This window comes from Neolamprologus brichardi, chromosome 7 (genome assembly GCF_056152115.1).
Source record: "Neolamprologus brichardi isolate AB-2024 chromosome 7, ASM5615211v1, whole genome shotgun sequence".
Taxonomy (NCBI): domain Eukaryota; kingdom Metazoa; phylum Chordata; class Actinopteri; order Cichliformes; family Cichlidae; genus Neolamprologus; species Neolamprologus brichardi.
The window spans coordinates 18,221,782-18,246,892 of NC_142110.1; the positions used below are offsets into that span (position 1 = coordinate 18,221,782).

Here is a 25,111-nt window from a genome sequence, read left to right on the forward strand (position 1 = left end):
CTGCTTTACCTTATTTATTTATACTGAAAGAAGAAGCTCCTGTGAGGGATCATTACCTCTATGAGTCTTTAAAGAGAAGGTGGTGCAGGCACGGGGTTTTCCAGCTTTGACATCTTGCCATGTTGCTGCACTGCAGGGGACGCTTTTCTGGTGGCCAGACAGGGGTTTGGCCCGCACTCACACACGCACACACAACCCATATTGTTCACGTCTTTCACCTCGCTCAAGTTAGCAGGTGTGTGTGTGTGTGTTGAATTGGGTGTCTGAGTATGTGCGTGTATGTGTGGAGGGGTGTTGGCTCGCTGACCTGATGCTGTATGCTGGCCATGCCCTGCGCTCATTAATATGCTTTAATTTTCTTTGACCTTTCAGTTGGTCTTGAGCTTGATTTAATTAAATCCAATTCTAAATCTGCAAGGAAAAAAATAAATAAATAAAAAGATAAACTGTGCCATCAGGACGCCAGACATTCGCTGATAAGAGATGGCATATCATATTTTCTTTTTCTTTTTCTTGGATGACAAGTATTTAGTCATGATTAGTCATGTACAATGGATTCATCAGTGCTGCTATCACTCAGCTGAAAGAGGTTTCCAGACTGTGTAATCTTGCACGTCCAACTGCATGTTAGCCAATATTTAAACAGCCACTTGTAGGTCAACAGCGATCAACCTGTTACCTGGCTTATGTCACATCAGGAAAAGGCTTCATCCACCGTGGCTCCCTGGGAGCTGTAATCTACACTTGTTACCGAACCCCTCACATCTGGGCTATTTGCATTTTAATGTAACTGTCAGATTAGGGGAGGGTGGAGGCGGGGGGGCTGTTTGTGCGAAACCAGGGGAGTGTGACCGCCCAGGGAGTTTGACGGGCTTCATGAATGTTCTGTCACGCCGCGCAATCCCATTCGCCATCTTACGGCACCATTACCAGCCGAAATCAGTCCCTAATTAGATGGTGTTATTTAATTAAGACGGCCCAATGCGTGGCGCACACATTAATCATGACTAATTTAGAGGAAGGGGGGAGGTAAAGTATGCAGAGGTGGAAGAAAAGCGGGGAAGCCTGGAAGTTTGATCTGAAACAGAGTTAGAGTGGGATGGGCGGTGGGGGAGGCTAAAGCTGAAAAATGACATCTATATTTCTTTTCTTCCTTATCCAAGACAGAGGTAGATGGATGAATGCCGGGCTGTCGGGGCAGGAGGGGGTGTAAGCTAAGCAATTGAATTGTGGAGCAATGGATAGGGGGAGGTTTGCAGTGGACGGATATCTTCAGCGAGGAGCGGAGAGGGTTGGATGTGACATTTGACTACAGTGAGATTAGACGCCACTATGAGTTTATTTGTTTGGTTTACCATGATCCTTTGTGTCGCATGCATGCAAGTCCCCCTCGACCGTCTGTTTGCTTGTCTGGCACTAAGCTGGGGTAATACCACAGACAAAAGGCTAAATAAACAGCATGTTCTGGTACGCGGATACCTCCTGTTGCTTGCCGTGCGGGACTTTGTGCTGCCTATGATACAGCGGGTTCAATGAACTGCCCTATATTTAATGATGCGCTAGAAAGAGGTTTATATTTTCTCACTTTGTAGTATTTTTTTTTAAATAATTCATGTTATGAAAGGGGTTAAGATGCTTCATTTCTTCCTCCTTTCTGAATTTATTTCCCTGTAAATATTAACACTATATTGTTACTTCATGCTGTTGTTATAGAGCTGGTTGATTTGGAACCATTGATTTGAATTGTTTCCTTGTGATTTGGGGATTTAGGGGATATATGGAGCCTAAAATCAAAGCAGAAAGACGTTACAAAGGCACAAAAACATTGAAAATGTGATCATCACTTTTTTTGGTGCCTTTTGCAGATCCTTTCGTTCAGTGGGAAAATAATTGGCAGATTAAAGCGTGACGAAAATAACAATTTGTCAGTCTTAGATCGGCATGCTGATTAATATTCGGTATGGCTCAATGTTTTAGACGTCGTCCAAAATACTTTACTCTTACGTCTTAATATTGAAACTCATTTACAGTTTGCAAATCACAGTGAATATCTTTGGATTGATTGCCTTTACCTACACCTACATGTACATTCTAAGAGCTCCTCCTGTTTTCTTTCACACTCCTACACACGTGTTTCACGTTGCTATCTGAGTCATTACTGTGTATTTATGTGTTTAGTTATTGTAAAGCTTTTCCCTTCAGAGTTATTTTATCTTTGCTCAGAATATCTCTAAGCACAGTCTGGGTGCTATATCAAACTGTCGTTTTCTCTCTGACTACATTAACGTGCGGTTTCCCTGGAACGTCAGCGGTGGCTGAGGTTGTCGTCATACTTCGTCATAAAGACAGTTTTAAAGAGGTGTGTGCCAGCTGGGAACTATAGTTGTATTATTTATATTATAGTACAGACAGACATGTACTGTAATATGTAGATGATTTAGGTATGTAGATATCTAGAAGTGTAATATGTAGATATACGTAAATGAAAGGTGGGTAAGGAAATTGTACTAAGACATGAGGTCCACTGATTATGAATGAAACAGCCACTCCACACCTCAACAGTACACGACTCAGCTGCACCCTTGCATTTAAAGGAGAAAGGACTCTTTTTAGAGGAAGCCAATGTTCTCATTTTGGACCTAGAAGACAGATCAAGACTTAGAGGTCATCTGAATCCACTGCAAACGAGCATTGTTGAACAGAGGTGGTGCTTTACAACATCAGCTGTCAGCCACCTACAATGCAGTCCTGAGATCCCTTCCCAGGTGTCTAAACCCCCCGCTCTCACCTTGCCTCAGGCGATCTCAATAGCTCACGTGATGGGAGGTCAGGGGGGATGTCTTGCAGAGGTTCCACACCTTGGGCCCGGTGACAGTAATGATCACGACTTTATTCGTACCTTGGGTCATGTAGCGATTCACACGATCAATAGGGGGTTGACAACCGTCAGGACCACCACCACCAAGGGGGCAGTCCCCACTAGGTCTCAAATATCTGAGGCTCTGTCAGTTGTTTTAGAACTGAAAGCATCTTTACTAATGTAAAAAAGTCCAGTTGCTTTCTTTTATGTACTCAAGACTGATATGGATGTGGTCATTTAAAAATCTGACATTGGCTGATATTTTTTTTTTCTTCGAGACCCACAAAACAGGGTGACACAGAATAGATTTCCCTAACATTTGTTATGTTTAGGTATTTATGAGTCCTTACTGACATAATATAACAACGCTGCTTAAAAATAATCTTGTTTTATTGTCACAAAAACAATACGCTCTGGCAGACGCTGCCATGATCAGATGGTTGCTTTGTTTGTGGTGATCCAAACATGTGTCGCTTTCTGGTAAACAAACTATGCCACATCATTACTCATAACGCAATAAAAGGGTGTTTCTCTTGTCTGTTCTTTACTTTTAAAATGTTAATTTATTTATTTCAGTACCAATATATTGGCAAATAGCTAAAACCAGCCATTGTATCAGGCCCACGGAATTATCAGGCTCTGTTGTGCATTCATGAAATGAACTGGGGCATAATCGGACATATGTGAGAGTGACTGGCCGGTCACCATTATGGGCTGGGAATACTGGAAATCGGCAGATTCCTTTGCCTGGTCGGTCGATTGGTACAAAACAAAAAAAACCAACAACAACATAAAACTTTACGTGCTGTGTTGCTATTACATTTTTGGTCAATTTTTCAATAAAAGCAATTCATAAAACATTCCCTGGCATTTCCAAATGCCACACATAGCACAGAATAAAACAATACTAAGCAAAATCTTTAGGTTTACATCTATACAGGGTTTTCTGAATGTTTTTCACTACCTTTGTTGATTTCAGATGTGCCCTTAAGTTGAACTAAGATGGATCTACCTTTGATTTATGAACATTTATGAACTTAAAAATCTAAATATTGTCACTGATGAAGAACAAAAAAAAGGTTGTCCAAACACAGAATATCAACTTTATGACTGCACAGTACAATCAGCCTGAAAATCTTAAATTTAAAAATAAACTGGGATTCCTGCTCTTGTATTTGTTATGGTACTGTGAATAAGGCCACTTTGTTTGTGTCGACGTTAGTGGCAAAGGCTTGGGATTAGTGACAAATCCACAAAGAGCTGTCAATGTCACTGGGAAATCATCACATGAGAAATAAAGAAGTTAAAGAAAGAACCCTGCGTAAAGTCTGTAGCACCTTTTGTCATTTGCTTTTAACCAAATGTCCCTCATGTACATTAAATGTTTAAACGTGTCGTTTAGAAATTTTATGTTTTATTGTTAAGACTTTGAAGTGCCTGTAAATGCATTTGGTGGTAAAGTACACATGCATCTAGTTGTGGACTCTTCTGTCCTAATAGAAAACTGATGAGTAGAAGAGCCAGATACTGTCTATGATATGGCTCACTGATATTTACTCCCAATCTTGAGCCAAGGGAATGGCAAAGACTATAGGACTCAATCTTCAGCCAGTTTAATACAATGGGTGAGTGACAAATTGAGATTGAGATTTTAAGTTGCCTTGGGAGACGGTGTAGTGATAGTGAAGAGAGTCAATATTGACAGCTTTATGCTTCCTGGTAACCACTGCTGCTCACTGTTGTATACTGTAAATACAGCCTTGTGTACTGTAGTGCAGAAGGAGGAGACAGGCAATGCATTTTAATGTGGAGCCAGCCAAGGTCGCAATTTAATGTTCTGAGGGAGTCCAGTCTTTACGGGGCAGAAGAGGTCACTCGGTTGTTACAGTCACTAAATCACTGCCTGTCCAAAAGAGAAAACAAGTTTACAAAAGCCAGTGTGAGGGCTTATGTATACGTCCAAGTGGACGTTGAAAAAATTAATAGAAATTGAGGGCATGTGATGACTCAGAGTAGTGAAAGCTCTCTCAGCATGCTGTTTTATACCCTTAACCATCATAGCTGCTCTCACTTGGCATATTTGATTAAAATAAAATTAAATCATAAACCTTTTTTTAAATTAAATATATCAAGGAAGACTGTGCACGGTGTGAGGGTTGGGCACAATGCTGCATTGCAGATTGCCGATGAAATGGAAAAGCCATAAAAGTAGAGGAAAGACTTTTATTGGTATACATATTTAAAACCCCTGCACAGAGCCACACTATTCCTGAGAGTCTCGTTACGTGGCACATTCGTGTGGTTTTATGTGGCCACAGTTCTAAAAGGAGGTTCCGAAGCATTATCTTGGGAAAACACGTACCTCTGGCTTGGGCGATACATAATGATTTTAATAATGTTCGTGTGCTAATATAATGAAATGGCAAATAACCGAAGGCCCTGGGAAATTCTAACTGGACATTATAATTCAAAAAACTGCACTATGACTTGCTATAGATGTTATCACTCCCTAGATGAGGCCACAGCATCTGAACTGAAAGTAAAAAATATTTAAATACTTGCTTAGCAGTGTTTAATTGAAATGTAAATAAACAAATTAACACAGGCTAATGGCAAAGAAAAATCTGGCTGCCAGCATTACTTTGACAAAAGTCAAAAATTTAACCCAAAAGATGATAAATTGATGCTCTTACCCCAAACCCATAAAGCCTTGATCTCCTGGAGCAGCAGTCCCCAACCCCAATATTTTCACGGACCAGCCTTTAAGGTGTCGCAGATAAATACAACACAATAAAACCAGAACCGGTACCAAAGAAAAAGAAGATTTATTCATCACACACGGGAAAAGACTCAGGGAAACCGAGTTAAAGATAAAAACAATTAAAAAAATAACGTTGAAAACTGTGAATTTCACACCCGAGCCTCAGCTCTCGCAGCCCGGTACCATGACAACGACCGGTCCGGGGGTTGGGGACTGCTGTCCTGGAGGATTCTTCCTGTTAAAAGGTAGTTTTTCCTTCCCACAGTTGCCAAGTCTTTGATCATAGGGGGTCATGTGATTGTTGTGGTTTATAATATTCTTATCTACTATTGTGGGGTCTTTAACTTACAACAGAAAGCACTTTGATGTGTCTGTTGATATGAAATGGTGCTATATAAGTCAAATTGATTTGAATTATCAGTGTAAAAAAAAAAATTAAAAAGGAAAGTAAGTAAAAATCTAAGCACATAATAGAACATAAATAATGTGATGTGAACTTGAGTGACAGGGACAGCTAAACCCAGAAAGGTATCTCTAGAGACTTGAATAAGTAAAAAAAGTGAGATTTCTTGAAACCAAAGGGGGGGAACGAAATATTTTGCAGATGGCAGCACTAGTGCAACAGTTGAAATGGTCTGGTTAAAGTCAAACAGGGGTAACACCCAAACTCCTCAAACTTTGTAAGTCTTTACCCTCTGTAGCACAAAATTGTAATTTCTTGCATGCGATGGGACAAGACAAGATAGAAAGGCATTGAAATGTCCTTGAATATTATGTCTGAACAAGTGTGGGAAACCTGATAACATTCCTCGGAGGGTCAAAGCTGGCTGAGCCGGCCGTGCTGGCACTGACATTGCAACTGGCTCTGCGATTAAGCCACGGGAGCCATTTTAGGGCTGATTATTCATGGTGCTACTGTACTGATGTTCCACTACACTGAATTCTCTCATTAGGTCATCCGGCTCTAAAGGCCATTAAATTTTCAGTCAGCATGAATAAGTCAGAGAGTTCTGCCTCTGATCATGCAGTGCGAAGAGTCCCCAAACTCATCATAGGTGCTCTGCAAGAAAAGGAAAAAAAAAACCCTACTTCAGTGCAGGGGTAACATTTGCTCAATTAAATATGTGAGAAGGGCAGGGGTTGGCAGCAGGGTAGTTTTTTAGATTTAAAACCTACCATGTAGTGCCAGACAGCATTTCCAGAAGTATCGATTAGAATTTCGCTGCGGGCAAATGACTCCCAATGGGATCTCCTTGGCAACTGGAGCCGCGCCAAGCCACTGAATGTCTAACCGAGTTAATGCAGATATAAATCGCCATTCCAATCAAGGCCGTTTTATTTGCGGCCTTAAGTGAAGCAATACGTCACCTGCAATGCTGCACATTTTCGTCAATAAAATCCTGTCAAATCCGTTAAATGCATGCTGCATTGATAACTTATGATTTATGCTGCTTCGTTCCAGGGAAGGATATGTCATGCATAGTTGGAGTAAGCAGGTAGTTAAGAACGGTTGGCATTTGGGTCCCTAGTGCATTACAATTAATCATAATTGCTTTGTATTGCCTATGAACCTGTATTGTGCTTTAGATCTGCACCCCCATAGCCTGAAAAGCATGAGCAATTAGCTTTAATTAAAACTAATTCCTACCCGTAATATCTTGAATGGCTTGCCTTCTGCGGCTTTTCGTCCGATTGTTTCGACTTGTGTGACAACAGCTCATTTACAAAGTGAACATGAAAATGAAGCATTATGGCGAAACATGCACTGAAATAAACTACTAGATTTTTTTTTTTCTTTTTCCAAAGCTTCAGCGCTATAGAAAATATTTTCATTGGTGCTTTCATGTGGCCAGAAAATAACTGGAGAAAACAAAGAGAAATTGAACCATTGACTTCAAATACGACCCCTTGAAAGCACAGCCAGAGCCCTATCCACTGCCATCTATTATATTCATGAGTGTGACCTCTCGGGGGTGAGAGGAGGCTGCAGGGGGAGGTGATGGGTGCCCACCTGCTCAGTTTCTAAGACAACTGCCTGCCAGGAGATCAAACAGGCCTCCTCGCTCCCCTCTGTTCTCCTCCTCCTCTCCCTTGCAAGTCCCATATACGAGGCGACTGACCCACTTTTCCTGCCTCCCTGAGCCATTACCTGAAGAAAATGTAGTGATGTGGTGTGCGAGCGTGTTGGGTTGGTGGGTGGGTTTGCAGCACTGAACAAAAGCTTCTCATCTTCTCCTACTGTACAGAAATGAAGGTGTAACAAGGACTCCAAAGAAAGCATGTCATTTCTTATCAGATGCTATTGCATGTGAGATTGCTTCTCTAATGGCGTGCCTTGGCCTAGTATGTGTTTTGCTTCTGTGCTGCCACACATGTTAACTGAGCTCACTCAGCTAGACATGAGGCAAATTTGCCAGACAAATGGATAATTTGCCAAACACTGCGGGACCAAATGAAAGTAGTGATACTGCATAAATTCCATTGCGCTGGTGTAAATTGTTTACAATCCTAAGGGCTTTATGGAAGGTAGAGCCATCACTCATTGTTTTCACGGCATTAGATTGATATTGATTGACTCTGACAGCTAGCATCATGATACTTAGGCCCAGTGACCATTTTCTCTCTTTCCCCCTCTTGGCTCATTTTTGTCAGTCCTCTTGCCACCTTCCTTTGTGCTTGCCTTTATTACCCTTATGCTACTTTTTTTTAATGTTCTTTTCACTCTGGTGCTCTCTTTCCTTACAGGCCTCACATGGTGACAGAATACATGGGCATCAGGAATGAGAGTTTTATGAAGATTGCTGCTGTGGGGACATGGATGGGAGATTTTGTCACTGCCTGGATGGTGAGATTTGAACTCATCCGTGTCCACATTAAATAAGTCAGCTTTTATGAAAAGAAAGACAGACCTTCAAATTTTAACCCTGCATTATGAAAAGCACAATGACTGAAAATAAACCTCTTATTCATGCTAACACCACTACTATGTGTTGAAATTTAAAAAAATTCAACACATAGTAGATCAGTTTAATAAAGAATAGCAGCTTTATTTGAGAAAATGTTCAAATATAATTGGAAATGCTGAATAACTAAAATACTAATACTTTTTGATAATTTTATGACTTTTTTCTCTCATACCTGATACAAAAAAGATGATCTAATCATTTTCATATAAGAAGAGAAAACCAATTAGTTCAGCCTGCTTCATTAAAGTGCAATATACAGTTAGCAAAATAATAGTAAAAATCTAATAGACGAATGCATAAGCAAGTCAGTATTAAAAAAAGTGAAGTAAAAACTCAGTCTTGCTAAACTTGGGATTCTTGTGAAAACATCTGCATTATATTGTGAAATGTTTTCCTGGTAACAATTTTAGAACTTTTTCATTAGAGTAGCTGCTCTTTGTAGCTAGTTTGCTAACTCTGTGCATGCTATGATGGCAGCTTTAGCATTTAATTTCACATTAGCATGTACTTAAGCTAATGACCTTTAGCCTGTATCGTGGGCGTCATAAACTGCAGAAATAATAATTGTTTGGGTTTTTTTTCTTTTATCCACTCCACACAGTGTATCTGAGACAACTGCCTGATGGTACAGAGCTAATAATAAAAAAGAGCCCTAACTTCATAAATTAGCTGAGCAGCAACAATGAGCATCAAGTATTTAATATAATATAGACTGTCATGCACTGCTCAAATACACTATGCTGAATTACTAACCCACTAAACATGCTTATAGGTTTTGATAATTTTATAAAAGTGAAATTTTTTTCTCTTATATCTGATATGAAACATTTAATCATTTTCATATCATAGAAGAAGGCAAACAAAATTCTGGTAACATATATCTGATAGGCCTTCCCAGACTATAAGTTTGGTCAATATAACAAAAACATTGTGAGCCTAAATACTCAGCCTTCCTAAAATTTTGTACAAATCTGTGACAAATGACGGACGGTGCAGAGCTAAGAATAAAAGGTTAACAGCAGCAACCTCTAAGCAGCAACGATGACCAAGTATTTCATCCAATGAGTGTTAAAAAAATAAAAAAATAATCTGATAAGCCTTGCATGGCTGCAAGCATGGTTACTTTTAGCTGTGTTCATATCATAATAATTTAATAAATCATGTTTACAACCAGGTCAAGATACAAATGAAGCCATTCTTCACGTACCAAAATCTAATTTCTAGGTCAGGTGTATCCTCTCAGCCATATCAAGGCACACACTTACAATGCAGCTTTCCACACTAATCCAGTTCAGTCTGCTATCAAACCCTCAGAGGAACATGCGACTGATGTAAGGAGGGTCAGAGGAAACAATAGGTGCACAGGGAGGGACAGAGTGTGTTGTAGAAGAAACCTACCTCTGTTCATTTATCAAAATAAAAAGAGGAGGAGAGCTCCAGCGGGACAGGACTACCTGTGGTGGGAGGAGTGCGGGCTTTGACACCAGCATCCACACAGCTGAGACAACTTGACAAGCTCTCTCACCGGTCACATTAGTATTCTACAGTACATACTGCAGAGAAAGAGAGCGGGTGGAAGGAGAGACAGAAAAGGAGGCAGAGGAGGAGGGAGGTAGTCGGTAAGAAACAGAGGTGAAGGGGAAAGAGAAATGTAAAAGTGTGGTCAGAAGGGAGCCAGGGAAGGAAGCGAGTGAGAAGGTGAATCAGGGAGGCAGAGGTAGGCCAAGACGAAGTGCTGATTCCAAAATCAAAAAAAGTTTTTTTCTTTTTCTTTTTTGCATTTGATTAATTCAATGAGGCACTTTGAAGATGACCTCTGTGTCTCCTCTGCATAGCAGATTTACAGTATAGCTTTACTGGTTGAGTGAACAGGAAGTGTCTGTTTTTGAAATGGTGCAAAGCCAGAAACATCTCATCGATTCCCTGATTCACATTCTTTCTCCAACACACTATCTGCAGTGAGGTGCTTTATTGACGAATTGACCTTGCCTCTGCAGCAGCTCCACATAAAGAATATAGAGGAATTTTTTAGACGCTATGCTTTCTGACACAACTCTGCAGCCGTGCAAAGAAGATCTCCCGTAATTGACTTTTAATGACATTAAGGATGACAGCGTAAAAACAATTTCACTAGCTGTTGGAAGCACAACATTACTGAAAGAAGCGAGTATGTTTCAAGGTAATCACATAGTCATTAGTGGTAAATCAACAATGGAGTGCTATTAAGTATGAATCATTCAGTATTCACAACTTTATATCTGTTCAGTATTCAAAACTGTATACCTGTAGAGTAACATGTCATACAGTTTAAGGAAATAAGCATTTGATCAGCTGCCAAATTTGTAAGTTGGCACAGTTAGAGACTTATTTCTTTTAAATTTTTACGGTGCTTTCATTTTAATTGAGAGAGAATATTAACCAAAAATCCAGGAAAAAAATCCATTACAGAAAAGTTACAGACTGATTTGCTCGTCACTGAGTGAAATAAATGTTTGATTCCTTCCATGACTTAGTACTTAGTTGAGAAACCCTTGTTGGCAGCAGAGGAGTAAGATACTTTCTGTAGTTGGTCACAAGGTTGACACTCATCTTAGGAGGAATTTAGACTCACTCCTCTTTGCAGAAACTCTCTAAATCCTTTTGGTTTCTTGGCTGCTGCTTGGCAACTCAAATCTCCCTCCATAGATTTTTTATTGAGGAGTGGAGAATGGTTAGGCCACTCAATGACTTTAATGTGGTTCTTCTTTAGTCTCATTTGTTGCCCAGGTGGTATGTTTTAGGTCATTGTCATGCTGGAAGACACATTGACATCCTCAGTGTTCTGGCTGAGGGAAGGAGGTTCTTGTCCAAGTTTTTATGGTACATGGCTGCATCCGTTGGTCCCTGAATGCTGTGAAGTCAGCCCAAAGCATAGTGGTCCTCCCCTGTGTTTGATGGTGGGGATGGTAATCTTTGGGTCATACTTGGCATTTCTCTTTCTCCAAATACAGCAGGTCAAGTTGATAGAGCAAATTAGGTTTCATCTGACCATAGGACTTTCTCCCAAACCTTCTCTGCATTGTTTGAATGTTCTGCAAACTTAAGACAGGCCTGCACATGTGCCTTCTTGAACAGGGGGACCCTTCAGGCACTGCAAGATGTCAATCCATCACAGTGTTGTGTTAGCAACAGTCTTCTTGGTGACTGTGTAACCGCTAACTGCCTTCAGATTATTAACAAGCTCCTCCTGTGTGGTTTTGAGATGATCCACCACCTTTTTAAGGATCATTCTCACCCCATGATGCAAGATCTTGCATGGAACTCCAGACTGAGGGCGATTGATGGTGTTCCATCAATCACTATCTTTCATTTCTAAATAATCAAACCAACCGTTGTCACCTTCTCACAAAACTTCTTGCTGATGGTGTTGTATCTCATTCCAGCCTCATGCAGGTCTACAGTCTCGTCCCTGATGTCCTTTGACAGCTCTTTGCTCTTGCCCATGGTGGTGGAAAGGTTGGAAAGGAACAAATTGATCCTTTATGCACATGACGAGTTGAGTTAAGGAGTGTCTGCAAATAACTGATAGATTTATGGGCACAGAGTGATGTACACGCATACATGTATATTTAGGAGGCAGTATTATGTCCTTCACTGTAAGTTTGTAACTCTGGAGCAGCATGCAGCATTGTTACTTGTTTAGCATATACAGTAGTTAGCATATGTATAATTGAAATGTCCTGATAAACCAGATGGTTTGATTATGATTTCCACTAGATGAAAACTGTTAAGTAAGAAATGCTAATACTTAATGTTTGCACACGTAATATGGCAACACTTGAACATTATCTAAATGGACTGGCATTTATATAGCACACTTTTTGAGTCATATTAACGTGTACACATCTATGATTGCTAAAGAAATATTTTTCAAAAACACTAATAAGATATAAGAGATTTATGTAAAACCCAAAAATTTAGACGACATAGTCAAAGTTTCCCTTTGACTTTGAAATGATTCATATTACTTTTATGGCTATCTAGTACATTACATATGCAGCTACATCTAGAAGGTGGTTAGCCCAAATCATTTCATTTGCTGTATCTATTCATACTCCTCTGTAGGGAACCTATGGGAAATGACTACCCTGCCTGGGACAGGGTTACCAGGGCCCAACCATGGAGCCAGGCCTAGGGAGGGGCACAGTTAGAGCACCTGGTGGTTCGGTCTTAGTCGACAGGGCTCAGCCAGGTGTAGTCTGAAGAAGCAACATGGGCCTGCCCTTCAGTAGACCTGGCTTTGGGAATGCCCCAGTGTCCCTCACAGGTGGCTGTGGAGAGGGAGGTGTGGGCTTCTTTCCTTAGACGGAGGCCCCCATGATGCAGACCCAGATAAGCGGAAGAAGATGGATGGATGCAGTAACTTTTTTGACAGTTTGCTCACTAATTCCATTCAGACAGTTTCTTCTGCTTATCAGAAGTTGGGTTGCAGTGGCAGAAGCCTAAGTATTTTAATGCTGACATCATTGTGTTTGCCATTTTAATCCCAGCGGACCCAGAGGCACTCAAAGGCTAGATGAGACACACAGTTCTCTCCCGGCATCTCCTCCAAAGGGAGGCATTCATGAATGATCCTGATGAGATGCCCACACCACTTCAGCTGCTTCCTTTTGATGCAAAGGAGCAGTGATTCTGCTCTGATATTCTCACTGTAAACCTGAGCTGAGCCATTTTACAGAGGAAATTTATGTCACTTTTATCCCTGACCTTGTTCCTCCGGTCACCATCCAGAGTTGGTGTGAGGGTAGGAATGTAGATGGACTGGTGAATCAAAAGCTTCTGGCTCAGCCCTGTTTTCACCGCTGCGGTGAGAAGAGGGCCGAGTGCCTGCATTACTGCGGGCAATGCGCCAATGCACAGGTCAATCTCATGCGTCAGCTGCCCGTAACTTGTGAACTAGATTTCAAGACACTTGAACTTCCTCAGTTAGGGTAACAACTCTCCCCCAACCCACACAGAGAACTCCAAGTTACAAGTATTTTATACATTATTTTACTTTCTACAGGTGACAGACATGATGCTCCAGGATCAGCACTACCCAGATTGGGGTAAAGCTGCCAGAAGGTTCTGGAAACAAGGCAACAACAGGATCGTCCTGTTCTGGTATGTCATTTTCTTACACTGAAATAGAATGTCTGTTAGACTGTGGTTTTCTTTACCTGCATGCACATAAGATATCAATATTTCCTCAAGCGTATGTCTTCCTGTAATGCTCTATAGGAGTGTGTACATGCATGTGTGCGTGTTATGTGATCTGTTCAGCGCGTTGCAGGGTTACACACAGTCAATAGCCATGTTAATCATTCCTCACTCAGTGTCAGCACCTTTAATTAGAAGAACAGGCTGAAAATCAATGGACACAGCGAGGTCTCCAGGCAAACCATAGCCCCGGCTTTTACTTACTCATACCACAAGCTGTGACCCTGAAATAAGTGCTAAACAAATGCTGCAAACCATGTCTGATACGCACATTACTCAACAGACAAGTAGAACCACTCCCTGTTTAGATGCACTACACCACCGCTGCACAGTCCCAGCGGCATTCATTCACAAAAGTCCTTTGGTGCTGTCAGATAGTTTGACATAGCGTGTCAGATATGTCACGTAAAAGCTTCTGCAGTGGTTCATCTCGGGGTCATTGTAAAAAAGTGAAAAAAAATGAAACAGGTCTGACATTTAGTTAATAGGAACACAGAGAGCTCGAGACATCTCAAACTTCAAAGCGAATTTGGCCGCAGCGTTTTAACATTTCCCTTTCGCCGAATTGATTCACCTGCGATTAGAATGCAGGCGGACGAACTGTTTGGCGACTTTTCTGCAGCCCTTCATTATATTGATGGATGCCTCAGCTTTCCGTGTCACAATCAATGCCAGATTTGATGAGCTATCGTTTGAAATTCAGCGCTTGAAATGTGATTGATAAATGCGTCGCTGGATATGTCTTGTCAATATGTGCTGAAGGGCCGTTGCAAATTGTAAAGGACAGCGCCAAAAGTCGTCCGTGCTGAGGGAAGGGAATGCCGCTTGTGGAATAATAAAACCCCTCAAAATTTATCTCTCAAACAGCTGAAATGGGATATGAGCTGGCAGTCACTATCTGCAATGCAGCCAACCGATGTGTGGTGTGAGAATGCACACAACTGCACAATAATCGCTGGGTGACATTGAGACAAAATACACAGTGGAGAATAATACTAAGTCACATTGCCTCTCTTCACATGGCTGAGAAATTTTTCAGTAAACACTGAATGCAGAGTAATCCCAGTGTGACATGAACGAAATGCGGCAAGTGTTAAAGAATGCAAAAAAAACCCCAAAAAGCCCTCTCTAGGTAAGTGATATTTTGGCTCATGTTAAATATGTAAATGCATGGAAATATGTATGCAGTAGAGTTTTGAATTACATTGTCTCTGCATCCACAAACAGACACAGTTATTGTCTATGCACATTCATCTTCCTGGAAACTCACGCTATTTGTCAAATCTTGGTAAAAGTGTGTGGTTCAATGCATTATTGAGTCCATGAAGAGAGACCGAACAGTGCGAGATTTATCTTCTCTTGTAGCTGTCGTACCTGTTGTTTGTCTTCTGAGATATGTGATGCTAACTGTGCACCTATCTAGGCTGAAATTTAGAAATAATATTTAAATGGTCTTTTTTTCCCTCAAGTTTAATGCTTGTTATCATGCTCCTCTTCTCTCCTGTGCTGCAGGACAGTACTCATCTCTCTGACATCAGTAGTGGTTCTGGTCATCAGTACCGACTGGATCAGCTGGGACAACCTGAACCGAGGCTTCCTGCCCAGTGATGAGGTCTCCAGAGCCTTCCTAGCTTCCTTCATCTTGGTCTTTGACCTTCTCATTGTTATGCAGGTAGATCACCCCCATGGGGCCAATTTAAGGGGGGGAGAGAAAGAAAGAAAGAAAGAAAAAGAAGCAAGCTGGGATGTCTCTTGGCTTACTCTATTACCTACCTTGCCAGGTCCTCTGCCTCCCCCTTTTTCCTTCCTATTCATCAATGGGGCACTGCGGCACAAAGCAGTGCGAGGGCGGTTGATCCCTCTCAGCTGGCACGGACACAAACTTATACACACACACAAACACACGTATATCTGTTTATATACAAAGATACAAACGAGTTGTATGTGTATATTCATGTTTTATGCAGAGAGGTGTGGTGTGGTGTTAAATATAAATTATTGACTTTTTAAAAAAATCTCTTTTACCATCTTCATCATGTTTCCCAGACCTCCCTATGAGCCTAGAGACGAGTTTATTTTGTTTAATGATGACTCACAAGATTGGAGTCCCCACCTCCCCCACCGCCCCCAATCCAATGTCTTCTCTCTCTCACAGGAGAGTGAACATCAATAAAGGCTGTGTCAGTCACTCATGAATATGCAAATGTACTTGTCTGGGAAAAAAAAACCCAAAAACACATACTGTGTGCTTAGGAGAAAGATTGTGAGATTTGTGTTTTTCCCCCACACTGCTAACCATGCGCCTGAACCACAGGCCAATCATCTGTTTGCTCAGAGCTTCTTGAGCCTAATTCAGCAAAGCGCTTCCCAATGTTTAATGAACATATTTCACTGGAGCTCGTTAGCAGGTATTAGAGGACGTGCTACAATACCAATATCTGGTATCCCCTAAACATATATTTCCACTCTGTTTATTATGGTAATTATAAGGAGCCAGCAAATGTATGGGAGGACATCTTTCAGTGTTATAAATACCTCACTCCACAGAATCCTGGCACCGACGCCATTATTATTCCCTTGGTATTGTGTATTAGAACAACTAACACTAAAAGTGATTTCTAGACTTATTTATTGAAACAGTTCATTATTTTAAGAAGGGCTTTTTGCTGCTCAAGCCAGTAATTACTTCACGCTGTGGTCTTTTCCTCACAATTATTGTGATTATGCAGATTTAAAGCAGTAGCTGATCTTACACTGCGCAAGCGTTTCCTCCCAAACATCCTCGCGTCTCGCTGAGGCCAGCTTTTTCGCCTTGCTTGACCGACTCCCGGACAATGTGTTTGACATCTCCGTTTCTGGACCCTCGACTCTCTCGCTCACGCTCACTCACTGTAACTTGGCTGTTTATCATTCCCGGCTCGCAGTGATTTGTTTACGACAGGCCTCCGCTCATTTTCTGCGCGGTGTACAGCAAGCACATTTACTGCAATTATTTATGAGTCACGTTAGCTTGTGCCTTTACAGGGCTCTCGCACCGGCGGCCGTCACTACATTCCTTCGGTCAGTAAAAATTCATCCGCCGCAGCCCTCCCAACAGCTTCATTCGCCTCTATCCTGGATCTGTGCCATAGTTAATCTCACGCCTCCATGAGAAAAGATGGGTGATTTTGTTCTCAAGCTAATTAATGCTCCAATTAATGACCTGTCTGGATTTGCCTCCGAGCAGGGTTTTATCTTCTTTTTTATTATTATTATTTTTTATATAATTTTGGCTTTTTGCTGTTTTGGGTTTTCTTTGGCAACCAAATGTCAGATTTCTGCATATACATATTTACATATGTGAAAGATGTTGATACACCCTGCCAGTTTACTCTCCCTGTATTTGTTGTAGAGGCTCATTATTTTGTGGTAGGAATGTTTAAATGCCATGCCTGCAAGTGCTACGGCAACAGATACAGCAGCTACGGAAGCAAAGTGGAGGACTTAATTAATATCCAAGGGGCTCTCGTCAAATTGTTTTGCTGTTCTGTTCATAGATATTGGCACAGGAGACCTTGGATCACATGAGGACGTAGTGAATTCAGATGTGTTAATTTCACGCAGAGCAAGAAGCTCTGTGCAAATAACAGAATCAAATGGAAATGGAGCTAATCTGAAATTATGTGTGCCTTGTTTTTTTCCCCTCTAATAGTGATGACAAAAGCTAATTTGCAAAATAATTAAGTCAGCTCAGCAGAAAGAAACTGTTTCATAACATTTTTCTCTCTCTGTCTCTCTGTGTGACTTTCGTTAGTTTCATCTGTGTTTATAATCATTTTAATTCCATGCTTTTCATAATCTTAAGTAACTCATTAAAGAAATATTTAAATACGTTTTAAAATGGTGTCGTAACACGGACATACAGTAGGAATTGTCTCCAGCAGCAGAGCAGCAGACAGTAACAATTTAAGGCTCTGTATTCACTGTTAAGTTAGATTTTACTTTTTTAAAAAAATCACTTGATCTTGAATTTTTTGATAACAAAAGCAAATTTTTGCTCACTGCCCACTTTATTAGGGACACTTGTTCAATGGTTGGCAGAAGCCTACTGCGTTCAGGTATGTAGACATGGTCAAGATGAAGTTTAAAGCCAGAATCAAAATGGGGAAGAAAGGGGATTTTAAAAGACTTTGAATGTTGTGTGGCTGTTTGTGCCAGATGGTGGTGGCCTGCAAATTGGTGATCTACTGGGATTTTCCCACAATCATCTCTAGGGTTTACATGGAATGATCCAAAATACAGAAACTATCCACTGAGCGACAAATGCTCTGAGCTGTCAGGAAGGCAACAGTAATTCAAATAACCACTAGTTATGACCAAGATGAGCAGAAGAGCCTCTTTGAATGCACAATATGTTCTTCAAGCAGACGGTCTCTAGCAGCAGAAGATCGGATCGGGAGCCAATCCTGTCAGCTAAGAATAGGAAACTGAGGCTGCAGTTCACACAGGCTCACTAAAATTGGAAAAATATTGCCTGGTCCTGATTCTTCAGCATTAGGATAGATTGATCAGAAGGCGATCCTAAATGTCTTCTTGCCTTGTATCTAGGAGACTTTAGCAGGGAAAATTTTCCTCTGACATAAAAGCTCCTGGGATTGCTGAAACATACAAACCCCCTCCTTGAATTATCAAGGAGTTTTAGGACTCCCTGATAATTCAAGGAGGGAAAGGAGCCAGCTGAGGGGGTTTGGGCATCTGATGCCTCCTGGACACCTCAAAGGTGTTTCAGGCTCCAACTGGGAGGAGGTCTCTGGATTTGCTGGAGAGATTATGTCTTGGCTGGCTTGGGAACAACCTGGTGTCCACCCAGGTGAGCTGGAAGAGGTAGGAAGTCTGAGGTTGCCCCCTTAACCTAGATAAGTGGCAGAAGATGGATGGATGGACTCAGCCCCTTAGTTCCAGTTGAGCATCATTTTTATGCCAAAGCCTAGCTGTATTGTTGCTGACCATATCCACCAATTCATGATAACAGTGTACCCATCTGATGGCTGATCAGATGGGTACACTGTACACAGATGTGTTACCCTGATGGCACCAGGGTAACACATGAATCATTTCAAACTGGTTTCTTGGGCTACGTTCACACTGCAGGCGAAAGCGCATCAAATCCGACTTTTTTGATCCTATGCGACCCATATCCGATCATGTGAACAGCACAAATCCGATCTGGGTCACTTTCGTATGTGGTACTGAATCCGATACATATCCGATGTTTTAGAAAGCGACTGCTGTTTGAATGGTCATGTCGCATTAAATCCGTTTTTTACGTCACTGACACAAGACAGACGGCAATTATCAGCACCGGAGAAGACATCGCGAACGCTTCCTGGCCATCCGGTGTAGATGTTAGTGAAACTGTTGGGAAGACAACGTTGGATTTTATTTGTACTGTATAATCTGCAGATTCTGACAGAAATCTGCAACTTTCCTTTGAAGCACCGCTCCTCTCTAAAACAGCAATAAGGATAATTATTAGGCCATATGTAAATAGCAAAATAACTTTACAACTTAAAGCAAAATTGGGAAACGTAAAGTCCAAAAAGTGTCATTATATTAAGGGCCATCAGTCAAACAATACTGTTTGGTCTGGGTCTAAACAGAGCACGTTGTGTGTGACTTTGAGGGTTCACACTAGAGCGCGTTTGCTGACACATTTTATCTGTAGTGTGAACAACTAGACAAAAAAATCGGATTTGATCCAAAAATCAGAATTGAGCATTAAGACCTGCAGTGTGAACGTAGCCTTAAACATGACGGTGAATTCAGTGCACTTAAATGGCTTCCACAATCGCTGTATCTCAATCCAACTGAATACCTTTGGGATAGGAATGGGAGATTTGCATCACCGATGTGCGGTTTTCAAATCCGCAGGTGTAACAGATTTGACAGCTGCTCAAGTTGTCATGTTAATACGGACCAAAATCTCCAAGGAGTCTTTCCAGCACCTTGTTAAATCTATGCCATGAAGAACTAATGAAGGCAAAAGAGGTCTAACCCAGCTCTAGCAGTGTGCACCTAATAAAGTGGCTGATGAGTGTATATTGTTTATTAATTAGAATTCAGTTACATTTTGAATAATAAAAAAAAATCTAATCTAAAAAAATTCTTCAGTACTTCACTGGTTTAAAAATGCAAAGCTGTAGGACTCTGTAGAACTGCCAATTTTCCATTTTCAAAAAAAATGAGACTATAATAAAAAAAAAAATTTTTTCACCTAATAAATGAATAATGTTTTGTGTATGAATAGTAAATAGTTTCATTAAAAACCTACTAGCCACCCAATAAAACTACATATTTGCAAAAAAGAAAAGTGACACCATGGGGGCAGAAGAAGATGCTGATGTTGAGCTGCCTGCTCAACATCAGGCAGCTGATTTTTATTTTTTTTAATGTGTTGAAATCCCACGTGCACAGGCACATGAGTACACACCACATGCGTGTAAACACACAGACTCGTCTGCCGTCTCCACAGGCTGGCACCACGTTTAACCTCCAGTCAGTTTATGAAGAGACTCCACTGAGTCTCAATATTAGCTAATATTGAAGCCTTCGGTGAAGTGTTCAGCATCCAATAAACTACGATGCAGAGCTGACATTAGTCACGTCAGTGTATTCAGATGGGTGGCAGCATCACAATTGCGAGCTAAATTTTCAAAACCTGTTGTATTTGTGTGTGTTTTAGGACTGGGAGTTCCCTCACTTCATGGGTGACCTGGATATGAATCTACCAGGAATGTCTACAACACATGTGAAGGTTAAGCTTCCTGTCTGCAAGCGCATCTTTAAAGAGGAGTACCACATTCATATCACAGGTACACTCAGATACAGGTCCTCCGGACAAAGAACGGGGTTATTTCATTGTTTTTTTAATGAGAACCTCTTTTTTTTTTTTTTTTACAGCTGTTGGAAATGGATTAGGCAGCAGAAAGAAATGAAAATGTCCATGAGGGAGACATAACTTTGCCCTATTTTTGAATTGTGAATACTTAAAAAAAAGTGCTGTGGCTGCTCTACTTTTCCACTCCTTTCTTTCTTTGGGAAAATGTTTGTTGGTTAAACCACAAGCAACCATTTATAATACATGTGTAGTTTCTGTGGAAAGCAGGTGCCAACGCCGCTTCGATTGTGTTTCCTGTTCCTCGCGTTCCTCCCTGATGTGCGAGATGCTTCCCTCATCATCTCTCGCATCTCGGCCTCTTTAATGTTCTCTGCAAATGAGTGTATTTCCCATTTAAAACCGTCCTACTGGTTTCTCTATTTGGTTCTGCCACATGAACACGGCCTGTCATGACTATCAAGGGGAGGCGAACCAGTGTTCCTGAGCTAAATGTTAAACTGTTCAAAGGCTCAGTGGTTCGCAGAAGGTTGTTAACCTTAATGCATTGCATATCCATTAAGCATTATGGAAATGGCTCCGGTGCGGCGTGATTGGTTTAACTGAAAGCTTATTAGCATCATATCTTGGGGAAAGGTAGGGAGTAGTGTCACATATACCAGGGGCGACATCTGCCTGCTATCAGACAACCTGGGCAATGGTGGTGTGGGCTGTCTCATGGTAATATAGTGATCTTGTTAGGAGATACCGTGGAGGAGCTGCCACCTCTATCTGCATGCAAAATGAGAGGAATTTCTGATAAATGAATGTGACAGCATATCCATCTATGGGACTCTGCCCTCTTAGCCATGTTTGGAGGAGGCTTGTGTGGTACATTGTTGAGGATGCTTTAAATCATCTTTACAGTGCATGCATGCTACTTAGTTTTCAAATATAAGCCTGGTCTAATCCAAGTTGCAATTCTCATTGCAGGTAAGTGGTTCAACTATGGTATCATCTTCCTCGTGCTGATTTTGGACCTTAACATGTGGAAGAACCAGATCTTCTATAAGCCCTATGAATATGGGCAGTATGTTGGGCCTGGTGAGAAGATCTTCACAGTGGAGGAGCCAGAAACCCTCAAGGACTTCAATCACAGCACACTCACCTACGAGTGGCGCTCCACCAACGTTGACCCTAGGACCAACTTAACCTACGTGGAGCGGGACATGTTCCTCCACAGCCGCTACATTGGAGCCAGCTTGGATGTGAAATGCCTGGCCTTTATTCCGAGCCTAGTGGCGTTTGTACTCTTTGGGTTTTTTATCTGGCTGTTTGGTCGATTTCAGGACAGTGAGACCTTCACAGAGAATCCAGACAAGACTTACGAGAGGATAAAGAGGAAGTCGCCATCCGAGTACAGCAAGGAGATGGGCGCGACACCAGAGGAGACGCATGTCACTATGACCGATAGCCTCAAACGATCAGGAACGCCGATGCTTCTGTCGGTGGATGGGCCGCACTTTGGAGCGACACCCTCTACGAACTCTACGATTTCCATGGAAACCCAAGAGACACATCCGAGCATTGTGATCGACAGCACGGAGCAGGATGAACCGGCAGTCTCTTTCGATGTTCACAAATTCTCCCCGTGACTTGACGAACCTCTGAAACTTTGCAGACAGGTTGGAACCAACATGATCAATGGTAAACAACTCGAGCATGTTTATTCAGGACAGCACGAGGTGTCAGAGGAGGATCTTTAACACAGTTCTTCAAGTGAAGGACAGAGTGTTATTTACCTAGCCTAACCTTGATGGCTGTTCCAGTCATATTAATATATTTTTGTACCAAAAGCATTTTAAAAGTCTTTAAATGGCACCAATTCTGATACATAGCAGATTCATTGCAAAACCTCAACTGACCAGGTGCTACCTTGGATTTTACATTTTCCTAATTCAATTTTGTCAAGGTACACTAACGGGTGCCTGTAACAGAGAACTATTTCTACAGATGTGACCTTCGGTTAGTGGAGTTTTATTGTTTCAAAACAGTGTTATAACTACAGCAGTGCCTTGATATTTCATATATTCAGATGCGCAAAGCATATTCTAAACAGCCTGTGTGACCATCCGGATCTGCTTTACTAATGTCTGACATACTGTATGCTCTTATCATACCGACATCATGTTACCTCATTTGATCCTAAAACTTTATCATTTTAATTTATTCTCATGCGATGTCACTCTTACTACGTTTTAATTGTGTTTATGACCATCGGTGTACGGTGACGACCTCCTCATTTACCCTCACTTGATTTTAGTTGCAAAGATAATAAATGCAATCAGCAGAGATCAAATAGCTAAGCAGCAAGCCACCTCATGATTGCTTATGCGGCTGCTGCACCTTTACTGAATACCAACAGAGGGAGAAAAGGTGGTTTTTGCCCTTGGCATAAACATAAATGTAAACCATTGAAGCGCAGTGGTGACTTCTCCAAAGCTCAGGGCTTCTTTATGTAAAGCTAATGGTTGTAAAAGCAGATTTTGTTTCCTGTTTTATTGCATGAAAGAAAAGGTGCATTATCCTACTGTAAAAGATACCCTCATTTCAAACATAACTAAAAGCTGCAGCATTTAAGCTTAAACTGGCTTTAATGTGTAAAAGTGTTTGTACGTCTAAGTTTGGGAGGCGTTTGGTCCAAAAACATGTTCTTTTTTGTTTTTTTATACAATAAAATAACCATCTAAATTAAGTTTGCTGTTAATTATATAATGAACTTGCTCATGCTTTTGACCAAAGATGCTCAATCATGCAGTATTTTGAACATAATTGCAAGAAAATGTGATGATTTGAGACAAAGACATGTACGCACTGAGACAACGCAAGATAGCATGTGCTCTTGTTGTACTCTGCATTGATGTATAATGCACAATATTACACTGTGGCTGCAGAAATAAGAAACTATGACATATGTCTATATGATATTTCTCAAATAGTCTGCTTTGTTTGCCAATGAAAGGTACAGCAGTCATTATGTAACAGAATATGACCAGATTTCTTACATTTTGTAAACTATTATCTACAGTACAAATTAATATAATTACATTCACATTAATGGATTATCGTTTAATTTTTTTTATCTTTAATTTTTGAAATGACAAAAACAATTAAAATGTCTTTTATTTAAGGTTGAGGTCCTATTCTGGTTGAACATTATACAGTGGAGTTTCCTGCATTTGTGTTTTTGTGTGTGTGAACTGGAAGCAGAGCGAGAGAGAGATGTCCACTTGTGTCTGTACATGATGTTTTATACTTAACAGTCCGTGTGTGTGTGTGTGTGTGTGTGTGTGTGTGCGTGTGTGTGCGTGCGCGCGCAGACACTTGTGAAGTGTGTAGGTGTTTGCTGCTACACTTCTTTTCAACAAAGGCCATTCTGTGAAGAGGTCAATTTATTCAGCATAATTGGTTTGCAGCTCTTGGTTTAGTAATTATCCTTTTATACATTAAAGCTCTGTGAAGACATTAGATATTAGTGTTTTACCAAAGGGCAGAACCTCTTTGGACATGAAGGGGCTCTAATATGTTTGGAATGCAGCTGTAATTGTTTGGGTTAAAAGTGAGGCCTTTGTCTTGTTCGGACTGTTTTCATTGTGTTGTGCTGCATAACTGACAATTCCTACAAGTTCCTCTCTGTTTTTTGAAGCAGAGGAGATTGTTAAGTGTTTCCGCAGTGTACTGTACTACTGTTGAACCTTGTGCTACCAATAAATTAATACATTTTTTACATTCTGTATCGCTTGACCACTTTCCAACTCCTTAATTCTTTTTGAACAAGGTTGCTGATCTCGATAAGTAACTCACAAGGGTGAAATAAGTTCTGCTTTTCAGTTTTTCTATATGCTTGGGAAGTATAGTTGCCAAGCAACAGTGCAGGTCAAGCTTCTTGCATCTGCTGACCCAATTAATGTGGGCAACAGGAGAAATAATGATACTATCTCTTCACAAGGACACTCGAATACGTAGCCTGCATACACATAGCACCCAGCTCAGATTAGCATGAGTTCTCCTCTGAGCCTGTCCGTTGTTTGATTTATGCCAGTGGGAAACAATTTGAATTTGTTACTTGTTTTGTTCCCCGGCGGGATTTGTTTATAGAACATGTCTACGTGTAAATGAGTTATAGATTGGATCGAAAATGTCTGAGGGATGAAAACTGAACTCACTGCCGACAGAATTGGTTCCCAGTGTGGTGTTGGGACTCCTCCAATGAGGTTGAGAGAAAAATCTGAAGGGCCTTGAGATGATTGATAATATATTAAAGAAGAAGAAAAAAAGGTGCTTTGTTACAGAGAATTATGCACGCCGCTTGGCTCTGGATGGCAGTGCCGGATGATCAGAGCCACGCTGGATTCAAGTGGAAATTTTGAAAG

The 25,111-nt window shown here is 41.1% G+C and overlaps 1 protein-coding gene across 2 annotated transcripts in view; it reads left to right on the plus strand.

The window, feature by feature from the left end:
* Window positions 1–24,440, plus strand: part of tmem117 (transmembrane protein 117) — a 50,369-nt gene extending 25,929 nt beyond the window's left edge. For both annotated transcript variants that reach the window (XM_006782521.3, XM_035916074.2), the window contains exons 4-8: window positions 8,367–8,466; window positions 13,632–13,729; window positions 15,338–15,497; window positions 20,547–20,676; window positions 21,672–24,440. In XM_006782521.3, the coding sequence (XP_006782584.1) occupies window positions 8,367–8,466; window positions 13,632–13,729; window positions 15,338–15,497; window positions 20,547–20,676; window positions 21,672–22,333 (1,150 nt within the window). In that variant the 3' untranslated portion in view covers window positions 22,334–24,440. The remainder of the gene's footprint in view (window positions 1–8,366; window positions 8,467–13,631; window positions 13,730–15,337; window positions 15,498–20,546; window positions 20,677–21,671) is intronic.
* The last annotated feature ends 671 nt before the right edge of the window (window positions 24,441–25,111 follow it).